The 24,359-nt window shown below is 38.0% G+C and overlaps 1 protein-coding gene across 2 annotated transcripts in view; it reads left to right on the plus strand.

Annotated features, from left to right (window-relative positions):
* THSD4 (thrombospondin type 1 domain containing 4) overlaps window positions 1-24,359 on the plus strand; it is an 871,621-nt gene that overhangs the window by 841,651 nt on the left and 5,611 nt on the right. For both annotated transcript variants that reach the window (XM_089652473.1, XM_089652474.1), the window contains 4 exons: window positions 3,058-3,262; window positions 13,070-13,243; window positions 13,569-13,742; window positions 20,345-20,524. In XM_089652473.1, coding sequence (XP_089508599.1) covers window positions 3,058-3,262; window positions 13,070-13,243; window positions 13,569-13,742; window positions 20,345-20,524 — 733 coding nt within the window. The remainder of the gene's footprint in view (window positions 1-3,057; window positions 3,263-13,069; window positions 13,244-13,568; window positions 13,743-20,344; window positions 20,525-24,359) is intronic.

The raw sequence follows: 24,359 nt of genomic DNA on the forward strand, positions 1-24,359 counted from the left end.
ACCCAGTAGGCCAAATTGTTTAACAGGATGATTTTTCAATTTGGCCACACACCGGCGGGTTCAGATGCTTGACCTGTTGAGTAGGTAGAGTTGATTTACTAAAGAAATAGGCTGTACAAAGGAATTTTCACTTTGCAAGGAAATATTTACTTAGCTTAGTAAATGCGGTGAAAATTCACTTTGCAAAGAATACCCAATCACGCAAAGGTTATTTAAAAAATTATTTAGGCTTACACACGATTGGATGCTGGAAGTCAGCACAGCTTCAACTCATTCTCTAAGCAATTTCCTTTTAAAAGTAAAAATTGTGTTTCAATATTACCAGCCTATAAGCCTTTAGTAAATCAACCACTATTGTATCTAAAGATGAACATGGCTCAAACTGAAAGAACTGTGTGCATGGCACTGAAGTCGGAAAACAGATACATTCATATTTGGAAACCTCATACAATCACGTTCTCTATCTCAGTTGCTTGCATCTAATTGCATACACAATGTAATTATTTGATTTAGATTTATAGTCAGTTCTACCAGAATGTTCTGTTTTTATGAATAAATTACCCTAGAGGTTAGTGAATAGGGTGAAGCATTATAGACTTCCATCATCTAAGCATATGCAAGCAAAATCCATTTTTTTAATTAATTGCTTAATAAATGTTTTCTTGCATGTGATTTGGTGCCTTTCAGAGTGAAGCTCCACTGCATTTACTATACTCTGGAGCAAACCCTCTTGGAAACTGCTTGCACATGATTAGATGATGGAAGTCTGCAGTGCTTCACCTTATTCAATAAGTTCAAGGGTATATTGCCTTGTAAAGTGCAACTTTCCTTGCAAAGTCAACAGCCAACTAGCCTGAACAACCAGGCAAAAAGCATCGTAGATGAACAAAACAAAAGTAAATACTGACCAGAAAGGACTGTTAATGTTACTGATACTGGTTACTGGTAAACGGTAGCATCACAAAATATTTGAACGAGTAGAATACTGTACATTCTTGTGCAAACATTTTATTTCAGATATTTTTTTAATGTTCATCTAGCATATATTATTACCACATTTAAAATAAGGTTGTGCTTCAGTATTTAAAAAAAAAAATATATATATATATATATATAAATATATATATATATATATATATATATATATATATATATATATATAAATAGAGAGAGAGAGAGAGAATATATATACAGTGGGGATCGAAAGTTTGGGCACCCCAGCTAAAAATTTGTATTAATGTGCATAAAGAAGCCAAGGAAAGATGGAAAAATCTCCAAAAGGCATCAAATTACAGATTAGACATTCTTATAATATGTCAACAAAAGTTAGATTTTATTTCCATCATTTACACTTTCAAAATAACAGAAAACAAAAAAATGGCGTCTGCAAAAGTTTGGGCACCCTGCAGAGTTAATATCTTGTACTGCCCCCTTTGGCAAGTATCACAGCTTATAAACGCTTTTTGTAGCCAGCCAAGAGTCTTTCAATTCTTGTTTGAGGTATCTTTGCCCATTCTTCCTTACAAAAGTCTTCCAGTTCTTTGAGATTTCTGGGCTGTCTGTCACGCACTGCTCTTTTAAGGTCTATCCATAGATTTTCAATTATGTTGAGGTCAGGAGATTGTGAAGGCCATGGCAAAACCTTCAGTTTACGCCTCTTGATGTAATCCCCCATGGATTTCGTAGTGTGTTTAGGATCATTATCCATTTGTAGAAGCCATCCTCTCTTTAACTTCAGCTTTTTCACAGATGGCATCAAGTTACCATCCAAAATTTGCTGAAATTTTATTGAATCCATTTTTCCTTCTACTCGTGAGATGGTACCTGTGCCACTGGTTGCAACACAACCCCAAAGCATGATTGATCCAACCCCATGCTTAACAGTTGGACAGAGGTTCTTTTCATTAAATTCTGTGCCCCTTCTTCTCCAAACGTACCTTTGCTCATTCTGGCCAAAAAGTTCAATTGTAACCTCATCAGTCCACAGAACTTGTTTCCAAAATGCATCAGGCTTGTCTATATGTTCATTTGCAAAGTTCAAACGATGATTTTTGTGGTGAGGACGTAGAAGAGGTTTTCTTCTGATGACTCTTCCATGAAGACCATATTTGTACAAGTATCTCTTTATAGTGGAATAGTGTACCACAACGCCAGTGTCTGCCAGATCTTTCTGGAGGTATCGTGCAGTCAAACGTGGGTTTTGAATTGTTTTTCTCACAATCCTGCGAGCTGTTCTGTCTGATATTTTTCTTGGTCTTCCAGATCTTGCTTTAACTTCCACTGTTCCTGATGACTGCCATTTCTTAATTACATTCCGAACAGAGGATATTGACATCTGAAAACGCTTTGCTATCTTCTTATAGCCTTCTCCAGCTTTGTGAGCGTCAACTATTTTCAGTTTCAGTTTTCTAGACAACTGCTTAGAAGAACCCATGGTGCTGATTGTTGGGGCAAAGTCAGATGAGTCTGGGCATTTAAAACCTTTGAGATTGACATCACCTGGTCTTCCCAGACGATGATTGAGAACAATCCATGACACTGGCAGGTCTCAGCTTGGCAAAGGGGGCAGTGCATGCTATAAATTCTGCAGGGTGCCCAAACTTTTGCAGACGCCATTTTTTTGTTTCCTGTTATTTTGAAAGTGTAAATGATGGAAATAAAATCTAACTTTTGTTGACATATTATAAGAATGTCTAATCTGTAATTTGATGCCTTTTGGAGATTTTTCCATCTTTCCTTGGCTTCTTTATGCACATTAATACAAATTTTTAGCTGGGGTGCCCAAACTTTCGATCCCCACTGTATATATATATATATATATATATATATAGAGAGAGAGAGAGAGAGAGAGAGAGAGAGAGAGAGAGAGAGAGATCCATGACTTAAAATAAAGTGAATTGTGATAGTATCTATTTGCAAGGTACTACATTGACGTGTAAAGGTGTTATGCACACACAAATATATGGATGAAAATGTTATAATGCTCCATTTATTGTGTATGATTGACAGTTGTTGTCACATTAGCACTAGCTTTAATTGTGCTTCTCTTTTTACCAGCTGGGACATAGGAGAGTGGTCTGAATGCAGTAAGACTTGTGGCCTAGGAATGCAACACCGTCAAATCCTGTGCAGACACATCTATGCTAATCGTACCCATACTGTGCAACCACATCGCTGCCAGAATCTGGAAAAACCAGAGACCACCAGCACTTGCCAGCTGAAGATCTGTAGTGAATGGCAAATCAGGACAGACTGGACACCAGTAAGTGGCAGATGTAAGGGGAGCAACTATTTTAAATTGTATTATTTCCTACGTATGACCGCTGGCACCAGGCAGATGCAAGTTTATACCTAATAAATTTATGTAAATTCAATTACCAAAATTATTCAGATTTAAAGGATAAGTTCACCTTTGGGAACATCTTACATTTTCCACCCCTATTAGGGTGGAACATGTAACATGTTCCCGCTCCTGCAGCGGCTCTGCCATCCAAGCACTGTGTGTGACAGTAGTAAGGGGAGATGTTCCCTGTACATGTTGTCACTTTTTGTAAAGAGAATGCAACCATATGGGGCACCCGCATCATTCATTCACAGCATTCTGTGAAGGAATCAACTACAAGTGCCAACATCCTTTGCAGATGTCAGCTTGTAGTTCTCCGTGAACTACCACAGCGCTCTTGAGCTCTGTTGTAGTTCATGGATTCTTTTTTTCAGTGTGAAACTGCCTCACCATACGATGTATGAGCAGACAAATTACACTGACAGTCTTCAGGAAACCTGCATGGCACCAGCGATCGGTTGGTTGCTGGTGCAATGCTTTCCAGGCCCTAAAACAAAAATTGGCAAATACACATGTTTTTATCTGCAAAAAAATGCGCATGTGTTATTTTATTTTAGAGGTGAACTTCTCATTTTTAACCTTTACTGAGAAAAGTTGAGACAGTGCCATTGATCCTTCTGAAAATGCTATTTTCTTGACTTCTCCTGGCTACAACACTTTGAGACAGGCAAATGAGAAAAGTCACAAAGAAGTTGCAGCCACTGATCATTTTAATTGATCCAAGTCACAGACATAGAAACTACTGAAACCATAGAATCAGCATGGGAGCAGGAAAACTAATCATTTTCAGAGGGTGCGGTTAGATATGGCACGGTATAGGCTTCCCTTTAAGTTTGGTGTCATTTAGGGTTATTGTTGTGCTAGAGTTATTTTGTGATAATATTGGACTAAATTATATGAAAACACTAGGGAAAAGAAAGCTAATGTTCTGAGTATCTGTCATATTATTGAACACATAACCTATAGTAGTGCTTGAGATATCACCTCAAATCTTTTAATCCTGATTCAGCTCTTTAGAATTGTGAAATGATAGCATGCTTATAGTGAAAGCAGTTGCATGAATATTTTATTTGTAGAAAATGTTAATTAAGGACAATGGGAATATTGTAACAAACACGAGCCTATGAAGGCTGAAAAAGTAAAATGATAAATAAAAATATTAGTGGGACATACACTCACCAGCCACTTTATTAGGTACACCTTGCTAGTGCCAAGAAAATTATCCCCACCCCATTACACCACCACCAGCTTGAATCATTGATACAAGGCAGGATGGATCCATGCTTTCATGTTGTTTACGCCAAATTCTGACCCTACCATCTGAATGTCACAGCAACCAGTCTGCCCATTCTCCTCTGACATCAACAAGGCATTATTATCCACACAACTGACGATCACTGGATATTTTCTCTTTTTCTGACTATTCTCTGTAAACCCTAACCAGGCTGTCTGGCATCAACAACCATGCCATGTTCAAAGTTACTTAAATCCCCTTTCTTCCCCATTCTCATGCTCAGTTTGAATTTCAACAAGTCGTCTTCACCACGTCTACATGCCTAAATGCATTTTGCTGCCATGTGATTAGCCAATTAGTAAATTGTGTTACCAAGCAATTGAACAAAGAGCAAGAAGAATGGCCAGCAACGGCTCAATAACAGCAACCTAAAGGAGAATAGTTAGGAAGATATATTTGAGTTGTCTTTAGTATACATAAATTATGGTGAAATAACATGAAGCTCATATTATCAATATGTGGAACAGGCCACGGGTACAGAAAACCTTTCTGAGTTTTGCAAAGGTAATACACTGGTTTTGTATAGATATTCTTTGGTTAATATGGTTAGAATTATTATATAAAAAAATGCCTGCAGCAGCATGCGTATGTATTGTGTCCCCTCTATTTTATTTAAATCTTAGAAAGAATTTTTGCTGGAAAACAGGGTTAAGTACTTTGGACGCTTTGTTCTGAGATGAGAATTGATATCAGGGTATGAGAGTCAGTCTGTGTCTGTAGAGCAGTGTTTCTCAACTTTTTTTCAGTCAAGGCACCCATTAAATTTATGTACAGTCTCAAGGCACCTTTTAAAATTATGGACAGCCTCGAGGCACCCCATTCTAATTTGTAAAAAACTGTTCTAATACTTTTACATAATGCATCAACATCCACACATGTGGGACATCCAGAATTAGAGGTGATTTATTCTTTCAAATCAAATACACATTTTCACACTTCCAGTGTTTCTCTTCCCTCTAAGTTTTTCTCCATCACTCAGCTAATGTTACCTCATCACTGATGGAGAAAGGCAGGGGAGGGTCAAACCAGAATGCTGTGGAAATGACCGACATCCTCCTTATCAACTGATGACCTCATTGGTTGTTGGATGCCAGCATCTAGAAGGTCGTAATGGTAATGAAAAACCTGTGGCTTTGTGTAAGTAAAGGGAAGGTTTGATCCACCTTTGGCTTGTATACAATTTGTGAGCAATGTTTAGGCATTTTGCCAAGGCGCCACCCTGAAGAAACCTCAAGGTACCCCAGGGTGCCTGGGCACCCTGGTTGAAAAAGGCTGCTGTAGAGAATGGGGTTTAGTCTCAGACATCCCCTTTCGGAGAGTCCACTTCAAGACATAGTGTGGTGGCAACAGTTGTGCGGCCTGAAAGCTGTGAGAAAAAATTGTCTATGATCAGAAGGTGAGGGTATAAGGTTTTCCCCTTCACTTCATGCATGGTCTCTAAGCTAGACATGGAAGTCTCCCACTCTCCAGAAATGTCTTGCAATGTGGATGGGAGTGGGTTTAGTTTAGGATAATATTTACACTCCTGTGTGTGAACCCTTTGCCAGATAGTTTGAAGTATTTAACCCAAGATTTCCAGAACTGATATCTCCTATACTTTCCCTTACATGGGTACCAGGGTATACCTAAAGTGGATTTCAATGTTATTTGCATTTTCACTGACACCACTATTTCTGCTACTATTGTCCTTTCTGTATCTGGACCTAAAGAAAAATGCTATTTTTCTTGCGCCATTCCTTTTTTCTTGGTAAAGGTTTGCTTGAACCTGTATCAGAAATTCAAGGCTTTGTGTTTACTGTAAATGATCAATCTTATAATACCTGCAATACATTGTGCTTCCTAAATGTCATTTTCTGTAGATATTTGCTTTCTTCAGAAGACTCACAATGTTTGTATTCTGTACAGGACATGGATATGACTATGGGTTGTCCCTCGCTGCATGTCACTTACAATAACTGTTTTCTCTTGCTGTGCACAAAAAAGAAAATAACCTAGTATGAATTGCTGGGCAAGCATTGAAAGCTTCTTTTTTCCTTTACATTTGCTTCATATTGTGTGATTATGTTTCTATTTTCTTTTGCCTTCCTTGTCCATGTAGTTTGATACTTAACCACTTGGGTGCTCGCTTGTATATAACCCTTCATTACCAGTCCATCTTCAGTTATGGCTATGATAGTTTTACTAGAATAAATGTTATATCATTTTTTAGACAGAGCTTTCATTTGGTGGTGTTTCTTAACCTCTGTTTTTTTACTGAATAATAGAAAAAGACCAAACAACTGGGTTAGCTTACATTTACTTCTCATTTTTTTATCTTTAAAAAATGAACGCACAATCATTGGTGATTAGTGGCACTTAACCCCTTCTCAAATAAATCCACAGTCAGTGGTCAGTAGCATTTAAACTCCTCACCTTTAAAAGATCTGAACATCATTGATAGTCAGTGGCACTTTAAAGTGGTATTAAACCCCAAACCAAAAATGTAATATATTGCAGCTCTTCCATTTGTAAATGCTGTAGCTGCATTGGGTACTTTTTTTTTTAAGTTTTTTCCATCTTTATTTTTACCTGTGATCTGGCCAGTAGTGCACTTCCTGTTGTAGGGTGCCTACACTGTGGATGAAGGAGCAACATAGACACATTTGGACAGCGGCATTGTTAATCTGTGTCAAGGGTAGTATCAAACATGATAGCAGATTTAGATGCAGTAACAAATTTAAGCCAAACTCCAGCTAACATTCTTTAAGTAGTTACAGTAATTTTTTTTTTAAACAAAACACATAAATGAGCACTCAAAAAAGTGATCCAATAGCGCATAAATATATAAGTGAAAAATTGTGCATGGTCATTTGGTTTTAGTGTGGAGTATTTAGAGGAGGGGATACTCCTCTGTCACCCTAAGTGCCACCATTTTGGATTTCCATTATTATACAAATCATTGTCGACCTTTTTGGGATAGACGATTATAAAGATTGGAGGAGAGGATTGATATTGGCACTGATTGATCCATCAGTCCACTGGGAGATATTGATAGCCTCTTTAGCCAACCATGAGAGTGGGGGGGCAACATTTTCTTTTCTCATGTGGTGATTTAGGTTGAAGATTTGGAAGAATCGCTTGGTGGATAAGAAGTAGCTTTCGAACTTTCTTTGGACTACACACTCAGTTTTCACTTTTTATGTTCACAATTTTTCACTTATATATTTATGCGCTACTGGATCACTTTTTTGAGTGCTCATTTATGTGTTTTGTTTGATAATTTTGGATGTAGCAGCATTTTTGTATTTATCCATTTATTTGTGTACTTATTCATATCTAATCTATTTTTCACGCAATTAGCGCAGTTCTCACACTTTTTTCACATTTATATAATTCACAATATTTTTTTTTTGTTTTGAGGATAAAGATTTTACATAAATAAAAGCTGATAATTGTAAGCACCTGTCAGTGATAAATGGTTTGCCTCAACCCTTAACTGCTACTTTTGCTGGACAACCTGTTCTGTTTATAAACAACAGGCTTACTGGCCAGATTACCAGGTGAAAAGAAAGGAAAGAAAGCCTAAAAAAGTAAATTAATGCAATCTCCACATCTGCGAATTGTAAGCTGCAATATGATAAATGTGTGCTTTGGGGTCTAAAACTCCTATCTTCACTTTCAATCTGCCACAATCCTCTTTCCTATCTCTGTGTTTACAAACAGTCTATTCACTAACTGATGCTCTTACAATAAGGTCTTTCACATTTTTTTTGGATCAGAGGCTACAGTTCTACTTTAGGAGCAGTAACGGTTATTTTTAAAGCTTAGCCATACTAGCACCACCTGCTGTTCAAATATGGTATCTAGATTCTTCAGTAAAATAGTATATCTAGTCTTTAAGGGAATTCAAATGTATGTATTCATCCTTGCAACTACACATAGGGGCCCAAGGCAGTGGCTAATTGAGAAAAAAGAAAACAGACATCCTCTTTAAATTACCATAGCAAAGAAATTAATTTGTTTATTTGAAAAAAGGTTGTTTCCAATTTTGCCAAAATGATTCTAATTTAACTTTACTCTTATGCCTGGCACAAAACTTTTTTATGCATATATTGTTTCTTTGCAGAGATGAACTGCATAAAATCAAGTAATGAGTGACACATATACAAAGTGCTTTGAGCTTATTAGATCCTGTTTCAAAATCTATCAATCTGGTAATACTTGTTATACTTTATCTCTACCTCTGCCTCTAAAGTGCATACATTTTAAAGGATAAGTTCACCTTTTCAGAATTAATGAAAAGGTGAACTAACTCATAACCCCTCCCTCCACACTCATCCAAACCCCACTGCACTTAACTGCTGAAAATGCCGTCTCCCTCTGGCCATGCCAGCCAGTGTAATGGGCCACACACTTGACAACTTCACTACTAGCCCCAGAGACCATGTAGCATCATAGCGCTTGCAAGGCCATCCCCCCAAAAAAAGGCTCAGAAGAGATTTTCATTGGTCAACATGGTTACGAGGCCACACTGACCAGTGACCACTAACTGTTTCAAGCCTCTGGTGCTGTTTAGTGTGTGGCCCAGTACACTAGCTAAGAAGAAAAGTGAAACAGAATTTCTGCAATTAATTGTGGAACCAACATGGATGTGATGTTGACCTGTGTACGCTGGAAAATTTTTGTTTAGTTTCGCTTGCATTTGTTGATTTGTTTCTTCATATTTGTGCCAATCCAGTTAATTTTCTGGATTTTTTTTTAGTTTTCTTGGAATTCAATTTATATATTCGTTAGACAATGAACACCAACTGCATAAAAAAACACACCGACCCTCAAACATGACTGCTCCTGTAGAAAGACCTTCGCCGAAAGACAGGTAGACATGGGGACAGGGTCATCCGGTGACATCACTGGGTGACCCCGCCCCCATGTTTACCTGTCATTCGGCTTGGCGAGTGTTTGGAATCCCACTGACAGAAGATAATTTATGATTGTTAAGGACGCAGTGGCTAACCACTCCTTAACAACCAGCTATTCAAGCTGTATCATTCTATTGAATTTGCAAATGTGGCATCTTCCAACTGAAACGGATGTTTTTTCAGAGTTGTTGCCCTTCATTTCTATGTCCATTCAGAAATTTGGATACATCCGAATCTCCAAAAATGAAATTTTCGTCCAAAAAACAAATGCATTGCAAATGTATAATGTTATGGAACTTTTGCAGGTGCATAGTAGTGATGCTGTACTACTGCAACTTGCTCTATTCATTGTTTTTTTAACTCTATTTTTTTAATATAAACAGTTTCATGTGAACATTTCCTCTTTTCCAATTTATGGCTGTCCTAAGAAAATTCTGATCAAGGAAATTAATGGGACATGTTAGGACTTAGACTCTGTCTAGGACCTGAGAGTTGTTGGATGAGCTGTCCTCTGTGTCCATTGGAGTGTCTTAAAGTAGAACTATAGGGAAAACTTGTTTTTTTTTTCATTTTTGGATAGAGAAAGGGAGGGTTATAACTCCTGTCAAAACTTTTTATTTTTTGCCATCTGTGTCCCATTGCAGAGATTTCCCTTCACTTTCTGTCCCATAACCAAACAGAAAGTGAGAAGAAATCTCTGCAAATTTAGGGAATTTCTGGGGGACTCCCAGGTCACCAGAACTAGTGTCCTCATTGGAAGATTTGCCCTCTATTACCTTTCTGTGGACAACTCAAAATTTGGGATTTTCTTAACTTTCACTTTCAATGATACCAGTAAACAGGATAAATAGAGAGGGTAAATCTTCCTAACAGGGACACAGACAGCAATAAAGTCTGACAAGTATTCTAATCCTGCTGCACTTTATCCAAAACTAAAAAAAAAAAAAGTTTTGCCTTTAGTTATACTTTAAAGTGCTTCTTTCTCGCACTCTCTGTATCACTGACAAGTGGCTTGAGCTTGGGTTTCTGTGTCCATGTAACTTGAGGTACAGCTGAGAGAAACAAAGAGTCTTGTCTCCTATGCAATCTATTCTCCTATCTTCTTTTCTGATCCCATAGAACTGAGATGTGCAGAATACTGTAAATGACAAACCAGTGGAGTGGCCTTTTAACAAGAGAACAAAGGAATGATATACTATAGATGATGAAGGAATTAGTGCATGTGAATGTGGGGACCCAAAGTTACAGAGTGCCCAGGCAGAGAAAGGGAGATGGACACTGCTCATACCGATCCCAAGGAATCAGAGAGAGAAAGACGCTATGTTGTGAGTGGCCTCAGCCGTCACTCTGGCCACGTCCTCTGACGTGTTTCACACCACCCGTAGGGGGCTTGGTCAGAGAGGCTAGGAGAGAACAGACAGCACAGAAGCTATATAGCAATGAAAACAAGTGTGTGTGCAGGTGAGAATGATTAAAAGAATTAATAGAAAATGATAAAGGAGCAAGAGAAAGAGGGAGGTGAGAAAAGAGAAATAAAAAATGTGAAATAAGATAATAAAATAGAAGGAAAAAGGAAAAAAAGAAAGTATGTATGTAAATCAGAATAAAAATGACAAAAAATAGTAATAGAGTAATAAGAAATAACAGCTAGAAAGATGAGAAAATGAGGGGAAATACGTGTATATGTGTGTGAATGTGTAATGGTAAAAAGTTGTTGGAATTGAGAGTAAAGTGGAGTGCCTTGAGGTTTCTTCAGGGGTGCTTTGGCAAAATGCCAAAAAATGTATACAACCCAAAGGTGGATCAAGACTGCCTTTGAGTTACACAAAGCCACAGGTTTTCATTGTGCACTATTAGGACCTTCTAGCTTCCGGCATCCCAACAACCAATGACATCATCAGTTGATAAGGAGGATGTTGGTCATCAGAACAGCATGCTTGTTTGCCCCTCCCCTGCCCCTCACCATCAGTGTTGGGAGTCACATTAGCTGAGTGATGGAGATGATAAACATTGCAATACTAGTCAATACCATTGTGCAAAAGTGTATTTGATTTGGAAGAATAAATTACCTCTAACATTGGGTGTCCTACATGTGTGGATGCATTATGTAAAACTATTAGAATAGTTTTTTAAAATTTTTAGAATGGGGTGCCTCGAGGCTGTCAATTTTAAAGGGTGCCTTAAATGAAAAAAGGTTGAGAAACACTGGTCTAGGCCATCTTCTAAGTATGGCTCTGTTAACAGTTTGCATCTGCTGGTACCTCAACAATAAAAACTTTTCCTATTATTTTTTTTAACTGAACTTTACTATGCAGCACTAAAATCTTTTTAATATGTCTTAGTTTTTGACATTTGTAAGTTCAGTAATGATTCTATGGACGGGGTTAGATCATACAGCAGAGAATTCCAAAAAGTAAATTGTGGCTAAGAATTGTGAAACGTCTTACATTCGTTCTCGTATATATTTTTGTATCATACCCACTTGTAGGCCCATTCTAAGACTTATTTGTGGTTCTCTAGAAAAACACATCTCTGTAGGCTAACATTAAGCCATCAATCCCTAGCTGCTGCGGAAAAAAAAAATTGTACACCTAGAGCAAAATTTTACAAATATGTATGTTTTATCTGCCAAGGGAAAACACATCATGTTTATCTGTTTAACATAGAAAGTACTTGCCATTAGTCTTATTCATGCTGTATAATGTTATGGAGGATCTTTAAACCTCTGACTTAGATATTATTCGGCATCAACTCAAGTCATTATTAATAATAGCCTAGAGTAAATCAGAAGATTATGCTGTATTTCTGTTAATCTTAGATCGCTCAAAAGACATGCAGTTGCCTACACACTTGACTGTGTTTTTCTGATTGTTATCCATTGTATGGAAACTATAAGGGTTTCGAATTTATTGAATTTTATAGGTTATTAAATGTTTTTGTATCTGTTTTACACTATGCACAATTTTTAATACATGACAAACAGTTCCTGAAACAATATGGGTTATCTAAAGATGAATGACTTAGGCTGCTTTTGTAAACAATGGGCTTCGTTCAGCATAGATGAAAAGTAATCATGCTAATAATTTAAAAAAAGTCAAGAGCTCCACCTACTGGCTAGGTTCAAAGACACCCATTTATTCATATGCAATATTTTATATAAATGTGATTTTTTTTTATTTTTACTTTTTAGTTCTAACCACAAGAAGTGAAAATGTGTAAAAAAAACACTTTTCATTCCTATTATCTTCTTCCAAAACATTTTAGACACAAGGGCATTTGTGCATACACTATATTATATACAAATAGTCCAGAACACTCCTTCAAATACCTGGAAAGGTATTTGAAGGAGTGAGATATACCCTAAACAGTGTTCTAGGGTGCTATAGTACTAGTCACGGCAGTGATGTACTTAACAACAAGCTTTACAGGTATGTGCTTGAATGACTGTTTAACCACCCAAGTCTTCCTTTTGCGAATATTGTTTATGCACATTCAATTCAATATACAACTACATTTTTATTGTATTGTTGGCAGTGTTCTGTGCCCTGCGGAGTGGGACAGAAAACACGTGACGTAAAATGTGTCAGTAACATTGGGGATGTTGTTGACGATGAAGAATGTAATATGAAGCTACGGCCAAATGATATTGAAAATTGTGACATGGGACCATGTGCCAAAAGTTGGTTCCTTACAGAATGGAGTGATAGGGTAAGATATGTCTGGTAATTAAATTCATTGTTTGATTTTTTTTTATTATTACATGCATTCTTCTTCAGTATATAGTATAAAGTATATATTTCTCTTTGTTATGTTTTTCATGTTAGCTGATGAAGGGTGTCATTCAAACTACAAACTTTCTTTTGTATACTTTATGTATATCGTGACCATTGCTTTCGAATGCTTTGCATGAGTCTTTCAGTCAATTCTTATTCGTTCATTAATCATCCTCTGTCCTGCTAAACAGCATGTGCTTTACTGCTCCCCATAGACAAATGCTGGTGGTCAAAATAATTGCTTCCTTTTTGCATTTCAGTGCTCAGCAGAGTGTGGGGAAGGAGTGAGGACGCGGTCAGTAGTCTGCATGTCCAACCACATCAGCAGTTTGCCGCTAGAAGGATGCGGAAACAACAAACCAGCAGAAACTACGACCTGTGATAACGGGCCATGCGAGGGCAAGGTTGAGTGGTTTACAGGAGCCTGGAGTCAGGTAAATCTTTTACGGTACACAGCTGAGTTCCTGTCTGACTGAAAGCAAAGAATGCACTCCTCTAGATGGCTTTGTATTTACTGTCTCAAGTGGAAAGTACAGACTAAGTCCCCGTAAGAATACTAATTTCTTATTCTGAAACTGCTGTTGCTTGTGCTTTGAAATCTTTGTGTATTCCTTTATTTGGGATAAAGATGAGGTTGTAAAATAAGTCATAGAATGTAATGTAATTAATAAATGTAGACTTCCAAAAAAGAAAAAACCTTCTTCTACTTTAAAGTAAACATGTTTACCTGGCTAACTGAAACTGCGCAAATGATTTGTTTCAACAATAATCTTCCCTAAAATGACGTGCATTTAACATATTTTAGGTATGTTATTTAGCTGTAAAACCTCCCTTGTGTACAAATCCTAAAGCCCTGAGGCTGCTGCTGGGTGGCACCATCTCGGTGTAATATCAGCAGCCCCAGCAGACTCCGAGCTGTCACTCAAGTGAAACTGAGTAGTCCATTTTCCTTCCCTCCTCACTCATGAGCACCACAAACCAAAAACGCTATTTAATTTATTTTTAGTATTCAAAATGAACTCCCCCATCCATCCATGTGGCCGTGCTTTATTTTACTTTGAAAAACACCCCCTAGAACTTTAAGCCTCTCTTCCATAGTGGATTAGGAGGGGCACCACTGGGAAAGAAGAAGTGAGCCAAGAAGCAGGTCTTTAATAAGGTCTTCTTCCATGTGCTCTTCTTCCTTCTTAGTGGTGACCTTCCTAATCCACTGCAGAGGTGAGGCTTGAAACTGCCTCATTCTTCAGGCATGGCTGGCCTATTTTCTTTTTGTTGCTGCAGCATGCCTTGTAATCTGGAGGTGAGGATTGAATTAAGAAAATTCAAGCCTCACCTGCATATGGATTAGGAGGGACGCCACCAGATATAAAAAGTGAATTATACAATACCTTCTTCTAGGCAATCTTCAATTGTCTGCCGCAAAAGGTGAGGCTTGAAATTGCGCAGCTGCTTTCTTCTGGTGCAACAGCTAGGGTTGTCCTCTTCCAAAGCATCCTAAGATGATTTCTTTCCACTTTCTTGATGTGGTACACACTGTGAAAGTCTACCTTTCTGCTATCCCTGGATTCCCTCTATGTAATTTCCGCAGGTTTACATAGTGGGCTTCCTGCCTTTCATATCACCAGTACTAGATACATTAGACAAGTCATTATTCAAGTCTATATTCTAAAGGATAAGGGTCCAACCCTTTCTTTTTAGGACACACTCTACCAGATCCATTAGTGCTTCATGGGCTTTTCAGCATCAGGGACCTGGTTTTCAGATTTACAAGGTTTGCCGCCTGGGCTTTTTTCAACACATTTATTTTTGCCAGGTGGATGTTTAAGACTCATCTGATTCCAGTTTGGTGTAAGAAGCTACACGCTGCTTTCTGGATTCTTTTGAGTACTTTTTTGACCTGTTGGGATGTGGCCCTTTTAGTGTTTGTTTGCTGTGTTTTTCACTACTCAGTAGGACTGCTTTGATATGTCCCATGTTTAAGATTAAGGATCCAATGTCACATTCTGTGCGGTTAAGAAAATATAATTCTTGACTCATCTGTAAAATCCTTTTTATATAGACAACGTCCCTGCAGCTTTTTCTTTACCAGTGTCTAGTTACTTGAAGGTGGCTGAATGTAATGCATGGTTAAGACTAAAGATCATGTGTCCTGTACTGTACTCCAAAAAAAAGATTTCACATGCAAGTTAAAAATCCTACGTTTTTTTAATTATATTATTAGCAGATACGCTATATCTGCAAAGCCCTGTTCCGTTTTTGTGTAGCAGGAACAAGTGTTCCTGATTACAGATTTCAAAGCTCAGTTTACACAGTTTTCTGCATGTTGTCCATTCACTTCAATGAGCTTCCCTATGTACTTTTGTTACCCAAAAAAAATCCTGCTTTTTTTTTTGAGCAACAAACTTGGTGTGATTTTTAAACGTGCGTTTTACCAAAATTGCCACTTGATTCTGTAGTGTGACAATTGCACTATTTTGGGGTGCCATTGAGAACAATGACACCCAGTCATCTTGCACATTTTGCCACAGTTTGGAATCGCAGGTAGAAACGTGCCAATTCTGCCTGTGATTCAATTTGCCTACTGTGAACGGGGCCTAAGTGTTTCATTAAAAGAACGCAGGTATTTATAAATGCTAATGCCCTTCTTGTCTATTCCTTAAAGTTCATTTGTTTGTTTGAGAATAAGGGGTGCTGTGAGGGACAGCTCCAGCTGGAAGATTAGTATAGCAGCCTGAGCAGCTTTTCTTTATTTCCTCTGAAGGAATAATTTAAAAACGTAGCCTGGAGTTGGACTTTAAATAGGCAAAAAAATCACCCATTGGTACACCCCTCTACACAAAACACTAAACAGTTAATAACATTTTGAAAATCCTTACCACTTAGGAAAAAAGTCTAAATGAATTTTCATGATCTCATCTCTGTAATTCAAACAATAACAGCATCTGTTGTGCCAAGGAGGAGGTGTAACAGCGGGGATTAAATCATATCCTCCCCTCTCGATCTGCATAAAAAAAGAAAACATACAGTTCCCATCAACCACAGGGAATTGTAGTGAGTGTGGGCGGGTACACTAGGCCTGTGCATGTTGAATGTGTCTGAGAGTCTCTGCAAGTGGGGCTGAGTTACGTCACTGCTTCCTGGAGAAAGAACTACAGAAGGGATGTGCCAAGACCAGTGGCTGGGGGAATAGGAGTCATAGCAGCCACTGGTCATTTCAGAGCAACAAACATTTCAGAGTAACTGCTGAGTGAACCAGAACATGGAAGACATATTCAGTGAAGGTAGGAAATCAGCAACAAGGACATGTAAATATGTTATTGCCCAGAGTTCTGCTTTAAGATAACATTTTTACTGGAGTTTGGCTTTAAGCTCCACATAGCAGGATGTTATTTAGACCTTTTTGATGAGTTCACTTCCAGCTAGTCATTCTTGCCCTTCAAGAAATCGAAAAGAAAAGCCACCATTAGCTGTAAATCCATGTTAATGGTTCTTATAGAGCAACTGCAATGCTTTTTTGCAACCAAATTAATTAAAAACACTCAGCTAGTATATATTTTTTTATTTCAACACCTTTTCATGGCCACTTTGGGATATTTGTCATACCTTTACATAATCATTACTTTTTTGGTAGCTGTAAAATTTTTAATCAAGGTATTCAAAGATTGAACCTTGGCCTTTAATAAATAGGCTCTTATGTGCTTAAAAGTTTGACTAGCCTATTGTGTTTCCATAGAAAGACATGAATGCTTCTTTTGTGCCACATCTACAGTACATGCAGATGCTTTATCTATTCTGCTGGGTTATATGCTGCACCAGAGTTCAGGTTCATTTATCTTTTGTAGCAATATTTCTTTAACACACTCATTTATTTTCCTAGCAATGTACTCAAGTACAGTACCTCCATCCTAAATAGAAGTATTGTAGAAGAGAGTTAACTTCCAGATGAATGTAAAGATTCACAAAGTGGTTCTCCCTGTAAGGAAGTCAATATATTCAGTTGTTCAACACAATTTACCATACTGAGAAGTAAAGCGTTTATTAATAGATACCGCTGTCAAAGAGTTTTATAAGCCCGAGTTCACAAAATAAAGAAATCTGAAAGTTGTTTGTTAAGTGGAAGAAATGCTTGAGAAAAAAATATTACCTTCTGGATTTTCAGTCTGGAATGTGGGTGACATTGTCTTATTTGAAAACAAAACAAAAGAGAAACCTTGGCTTCAATTTATTTTGCTTAGGGGCAGCAGGAGTATTTAGGTGACAGATGAAGAATACGCATTTTGGCTAGGCCTCAGCTTCCCTAAGGCGACACTGAGAAGATAAATCGAAACTCTTGTTAGTACTTCAAGATTTCTTTTTATTCCAGTATAAAATATGCTGTTGCTAGAGGTAGAAGTGCATGCAGAAAAGAACCAGATTCATGAAAGGTACACTATGTTTTCTTGGTAGGACTGTGGCTTGACCTAACTGAGTAGAGTTCTTGAAGCCAAGATTCCACTAAGTTGGCTCCACTGTGGCTACTAATGAACAGTTTTATTACTACATCCATCTGGCACAGAAACAGAATGCTTGCAAAATGTTATACTGATCTATTCTATCGTATCTTTGAGCCAGAACTTTCCATAGGTTATGCATGATTTTTAACCAATTAGTTTCTTTTGTTCAGTATTTTGCAGCAATGGCAATCACATTTAATATCACATTATTATATTCCAATTTGTTTTAATTAAGAGTGTCTTCAAATGCAGGAGGACTAATAGAGATGTGAGATACATTTTATGTACTAGGAGGTTTTTGTTACGAAGTGTGTGCTTCAGGAATATTGGTTCAACCCACAGTTCTGGTTTGCAGCTATTCACTGACCTGAAACCAGCAGGTCAACAGTCCAGACGTCTCTGGTATGTTTTTTATGTCTAGGGATTCACTTGGTAGTGAAGCTAGGATTGGAAAAACAGCCCCAGTACCTGCAACTTTAAAATCATGGTAGCAGTTGCAGCTCATTTGTATTTCTGTCTTCTTAGCTTAAGTGATAACAAAAGCTTAAAGTGTTACTAAACCCACAACAATAAAATTAATCTGTATATGCAGTAAAGCATGCTCGTTAAACTCACTGTGGAACCTAAGGGGTTAATCCTCTGCATTGTGTAAAAAGGCTGTTTGACCTTGTTTTCTCTAATCCTCCCCTTCTTCCACAGTCCCCAGTCCATCTGCTGAGCCCTAGGATGCACTCTGCACTTGTTCAGTTTGATGTGTATTGCTAGAGAATTTTTGTTTTGTTTTTTGGGAGGGTACATGTGATCAGCACAGGGCCAATCAGTACTGTCCAGACAGAGGGTCAGAGGTCAGGCAGCCTCATAGGACAGTCATAGGAGAATGATATAGGACAGTCAGAGAAGAATGAAAACTCAAGTATTAAGCAGTTCTCAGCCAGACACCGATAGAAGTCACAAGACTGCTGAGAAAAGGTATTTAGCAGTTTGTATTTACAAAAATAATTGCGCTCCCATGTTCTGTGTACTGTGGGAGACCAGATATAGTGAATGCAGGGTCCTGGGTTTAGTAACACTTTAGGCTGGTTGTATTGATGAATATATGTTTTTTTTTTGTGTTCTTCTTGGCATTCATATTTAACGTAAAACCAGAATTATGCATCACAAATAGCGCTTTCTCTTTAAAACAAAGTAGTGTTCCCCCTGCGCTTAATATGTACCTAACCGATACTAAGCAGCTAGCACCTCAATTCTTTACCTATAGGTGAAAATAGCAAATAAACAATAATATGGTGCAGTGCTACATATACACATAAATAAACTCTAAATAAATAATAATAAATAAATAAACCAGTGATATGATCCTCACAGGATTTATATTAGACGTGAAAACAGTGAACAGATCCCTAACACGGGATAAATCAGATGTGCACAGTGATGCAACAATATAATAAGGTGCTAAAAAGTGTATACACCTATCTGTGTATACAGTGAATCCCAAATGCGGGATATAATTCAACTGCGTGACAAAGTGCTCAAAACAATAAGCATATAAAAAAGAACACAATCAATTAATCAATATGTGAAAAAATAATGAAAAAGTCCAATAAAGGTGCAAAGATGCAACTAAGGTGCTTCACAGCTCCAGGGCATGCAACACGTGCAGTGTATGTGCACACTACATTGATGGATTATCCTTCAATGGCTGTAATGGCCCCTCACCTCAAGTCGGCGACCCCAAAGGGCCAATGCGCCTTTTGGATCACACCTGGATCCTTCCTGAATGTACATACAGAGCCATACACAGTAAAACACATACAGCACACAGTTAACCGTTTGATCGCCCCAGATGTTAACCCCTTCCTGCCCAGTGCCATTAGTACAGTGACAGTGCTTTTTATTAGCACCGATCGCTGTATTAGTGTCACTGGGGATGTCAGTGACACCAAGTCAGTTCCCCCCAGTGTCAGAATGCCCGACGCAGTCCCAATATAAGTCACTGATCGCCACCATTACTAGTATTAAAAAAAATTAAATCGGAGTATATATACCGACATTTGTAACAGTTATAACTTTCACTTACACCAATTACTTTTTTTAGCAAAGACATGTATTAGAATACATTTTGGCCTAAATTTATGATGAAATGTGATTTTTTAAAAATTTTTACTGGATATGTTTTATAGCAAAAAGTGAAAAATATTTTTTTTTTTTTCCAAAATTGTCGGTATTTTTTTGTTTATAGCGCAAAAAATAAAAAACGCACGGGCAATCAAATACCACCGAGAGAAAGCTCAATTCGTGGGAAAAAAGGATGCAAATTTCATTTGGGTGCAGCATTGCATGACCGCGCAATTGTCAGTTAAAGTAATGCAGCGCTGTATCGCAAAAAATGGCCTGGCCAGGAAGGGGGGTAAATCCCCTGGAGGCCAAGTGGTTAAATAATGTATCACTTACTATCCATGTCTTGTTGCTTGGCTTACAATTTAGCACAATGCAACCTAACCTGTTTTATAATATAATATATTTTATGTTTGCTTTCTGTACAGTGCTCAGTTGAATGTGGCTCTGGAACACAACAAAGAGATGTCATTTGTATTAGAAAGACTGCAGAGGGGTTCACTGTGGTGAAGCCACATGAATGTTCCTTTTTGGAGAAACCGCCAAATCAACAGTCTTGCCACCTCAAATCCTGTGGCGCAAAGTGGTTTTACACAGAATGGAGTACGGTAGGTGTCTAAAGTAATAATTGTAAACCAGATATATAAACAAGTACTTGTGGTAGATGTTCTCTCATTGGTCAGAAAAAAAATGAAGTTTAGCGTGCATATTTTTTCACAAATTCCCCATGTATTACATTTCTGAGACAATATAACAGGATAATCAATATACTCGGCTAATAAGATGAGTCCTCTGACAAATCAGCCATTAGGCCATATACTGTAGTTATTGTTCTGAAACTAGAATAGCTTTTCATGGTTAATATTACGCATAAAGGAGTTTTTGCGTCTGATCCTATTCAGTTTTACTTAACAATTATCTTATTATTAAAAAAAAAAAAGACATACAGCAATTGTCACTATTAGGTATGAGCCGATGATTTTGTTGAATACTGACATCATGATGAATGGCTTTGTTGATCAGCACTGAGCTGACATGGTGATCACATGACCCACAAGAGTGCGACCTGAACCCGAGCTGCTGGCAGTTTGCTAAACAGGTGAACTAAATTGTTAGATTTGGCCAGTTTGCCTGACCATGCAAATCTCCACCTACTGCAGCCAGAAGTCATTATTTAGTGGTGGTATTACTTTGTGATAGTTTGGGTGATATCAATCACCAAATATAGTTATGACCAAATTTCAACAGCTTGTGTGTTTTATTTAGTTTTTAAGTTTTTTTTGTGAAGGAGTAGCAATGGGTTCTAAAAATCTCATATGAATGTACATGGGGTTGGATATCAGGGGGACTGACATCCATCAGGCCAGAGATATGGGGTTCCCATAAACATTGTACCTTCCCCAATAGTGAGGACATATGGCCTTGTGTGGCATGGTTCAGGAGGAGAAGGTACACCGTCACTGTGCTACTCCTGTTCTGGCCAACCAAGCTGAATGCCTGGATTCGGGTCTAGTATAGCTTTTGGTGGGGACCTCACATAATTTTTTTTTTTTTCTTGCATTGAGTCCCCATTAAGAATCCATAACAGCCCCCTCTCTAGGAAAAAGATTTTTTGCAAGGCATGTGTCCTGGTATCTTTCAGAGTGGGAGGGGGAGGCACACACGCTTCCCCTCCTTTGTGGCACCGTGGCTGCATGCTTGGATAAGGGTCTGCTGTGAAATTTTAAGGGGGACCCCCACACATAAAAATGATGTAGGGTCCCTCTAAAATCAATACCAGATTTTCTGGTGTGGATTTTTAAGGGGGACAAAAAGGGTACCATGTTGATAGGAGCAAAGGCATTGTCCCCATCAACAAGGTATATGTATATGGGGGTCTTTTGGGGGTCTTATATGAATCCATATGTATATTTTAAAATAAGGGGTCTCCAAGATATCCACTCCCCCACATGAATAAGTATGGGGTACATAGTACTCTTTGTTACTCGTTCACAAAGAATATGTAAATAGCAAATAAAACAAACAAACCTTTGATAGAGTAATTTATTTAATTTTACTTAAAAACAAAAAAAAGTGCCACAATGTGAATCCAAAATCAGTCATGCTGTCCAGCAATGTAGATTCATTGTCAATCACTAGCATGTACACTGTCAGAGCAGATGTCAAGGGTCCCAAATTGTCTAATCCAAAGGAATGGTTCGTGACTCCTCCCTGCAATGCAAAGTTGACATTTAAGAAGCTTTCCGTATTTCAGGGGGATGATGTTACCATCTTGCCAATAAAATCCCAGTGAATGGTAAACCAACCAAATGTCAAAAGAAGATGTTCCGGTACTATATAATATATGCACACTGTGTGAGTTTATATATAGAGTTATATGCATACATAGTTACATAGTTAGTCTGGCTGAAAAAAGACAAAAGTCCATCCAGTTCAACCATAAAAAAAAAAGGTATAATCCTTGATCCAGAGCAAGGCAAAAAAAACCAGCAAAACATGATCCAATTTTCTCCTGCAGGAGAAAATATTCCTACCTGATCCCCCAAGAGGCAATCGGATATTCCCTGGATCAACTTTACCTATAAATGTTAGTATCCAGTGATATTCTGTGAATCCAGGCCTTTTTTAAAGCAATCCACTGAGTTGGCCAGAAGCAACTCTTGAGGGAGTCTATTCCACATTTTCACAGCTCTCACTGTGAAGAAACCTTTCCGTGTTTGGAGATTAAATTTCTTTTCCTCCAGACGTGAGGAGTGCCCCCTTGTCCTCTGTGATGACCTCAGGGTGAATAACTCTACACTGAGCTCACTATATGAACCACTGATGTATGTATACATGTTGGTCATATCTCCTCTTCTCAAGAGAGAATAAATTCAGTTTCTCTAATCTTTCATCATAGCTGAGCTCCTCCATGCCTCTTATCAGTTTGGTTGCCATTCTCTGTACTTTCTCCAGTTCCTCAATGTTCTTTTTGTGAATTGGTGCCCAAAATTGAACTGCATATTCCAGATGAGGTATTACTAATGATTTGTACCGGGGAAGGGAATGATATCTTTCTCTCTGGAGTCTATACCTCTTTTAATACAAGAGAGGATTTTGCTCGCTTTAGAAACCGCAGCTTGGCATTGCATGCCATTATTAAGCTTGTGATCTACCAGAACTCCCAGATCCTTCTCCACCATCGATTCCCCCAGTTGTACCCCCCCTAGTATGTATGATTCATGCATATTCTTAGCCCCCAAGTGCAGAACCTTACATTTATCAACATTAAACCTCATTTGCCACATAGTTGCCCAATTAAACAGTGCATTGAGGTCGGCTTGTAAGTTGGAGACATCCTGTAAGGACGTTATTCCACTGCACAGCTTGTTGTCATACAGTACACCACTATTTTCATTTAGCATCGCTAATTTTAAACTGGGTTATTTCTTATTCTGAAGATACCCTGTCACTTCAAGAAAACTAAAATCTACTGAAAGATATGAAGTGTAGGCACTCAGAGGTCCCTGCACATACTGGCAACACCTTTCAGAATCCTCTACTCTGGCCAGATGGCTGATCATTTCAAGATTTCCATGGCAGTGTCTGAGCTTGCTGCTAGACCTTGCTTCCATATACTGTAGTCCAATTGGCTCATTACCATGATGGGCTTCCTCACTGGATAATATGGAGGTGCCATTACCATTGTTTATATTCCACATATTTTATGTCATAGCAAAAAAGACCTAAACTAATAAAACTATTAAATCTTCCATAATTTAAATTATTACTTTTTAAATAGGCCATTTTAAAAAATAGTTCAAGAAACTGTTGCAAATAGGTATCCTATTCTGCCATTATACAAGGCAATTAAAATAGTGATTTGGTTTGTACTTTGACAAACCTAAGAACATGCACAATTAAGAACATGTACTCAATCTGGTTCACTCTTAATCAAGTTGCTTTCAATTTAATATGTGTTGGTATATTATGTTAGGGCTGCATCCATTCACAAAGCTGTATATGTTACCTTAATATACCCAGTGAAGTGACTGACCCCAGGTGATACACAGAAATGAAACAAATCCTCCTACATAAGTTATGCTTGTTTATCTGCAGCCCTTTCTTCTCTGCATCCATTCAAGGTACTGAATTTATAAAGCGCATCTGAGAGTTCAGAAAAAGGGGCAGAGAGCTGAAATTACAAAGTGCTGAGCTGAGTGAGGAGAACTGTGAGAACTGATTGGTGAGAAAGGACACACCTCCCTCCACATAGCTCACAGGAACAGAACTAGGCTGTCAAGTACAGGCTGTGTGCTGCTGGAGGTCCCTCATTGTCACCATTTTTCTTTTGGTGCCAAGAAAACTTGTCAGAAGTAATTCATGCTGATAGCAGAGGAATGAGGCAGCAGACAGAAATGATACTTAGTGCTCTTACTTGAGACAAGAACACACTGTAGAAGG

Source organism: Staurois parvus, unplaced genomic scaffold, assembly GCF_062004578.1.
Source record: "Staurois parvus isolate SC_StPar_1 unplaced genomic scaffold, SC_StPar_1.0 ptg000682l, whole genome shotgun sequence".
In the NCBI taxonomy this organism is placed as follows: Eukaryota; Metazoa; Chordata; class Amphibia; order Anura; family Ranidae; genus Staurois; species Staurois parvus.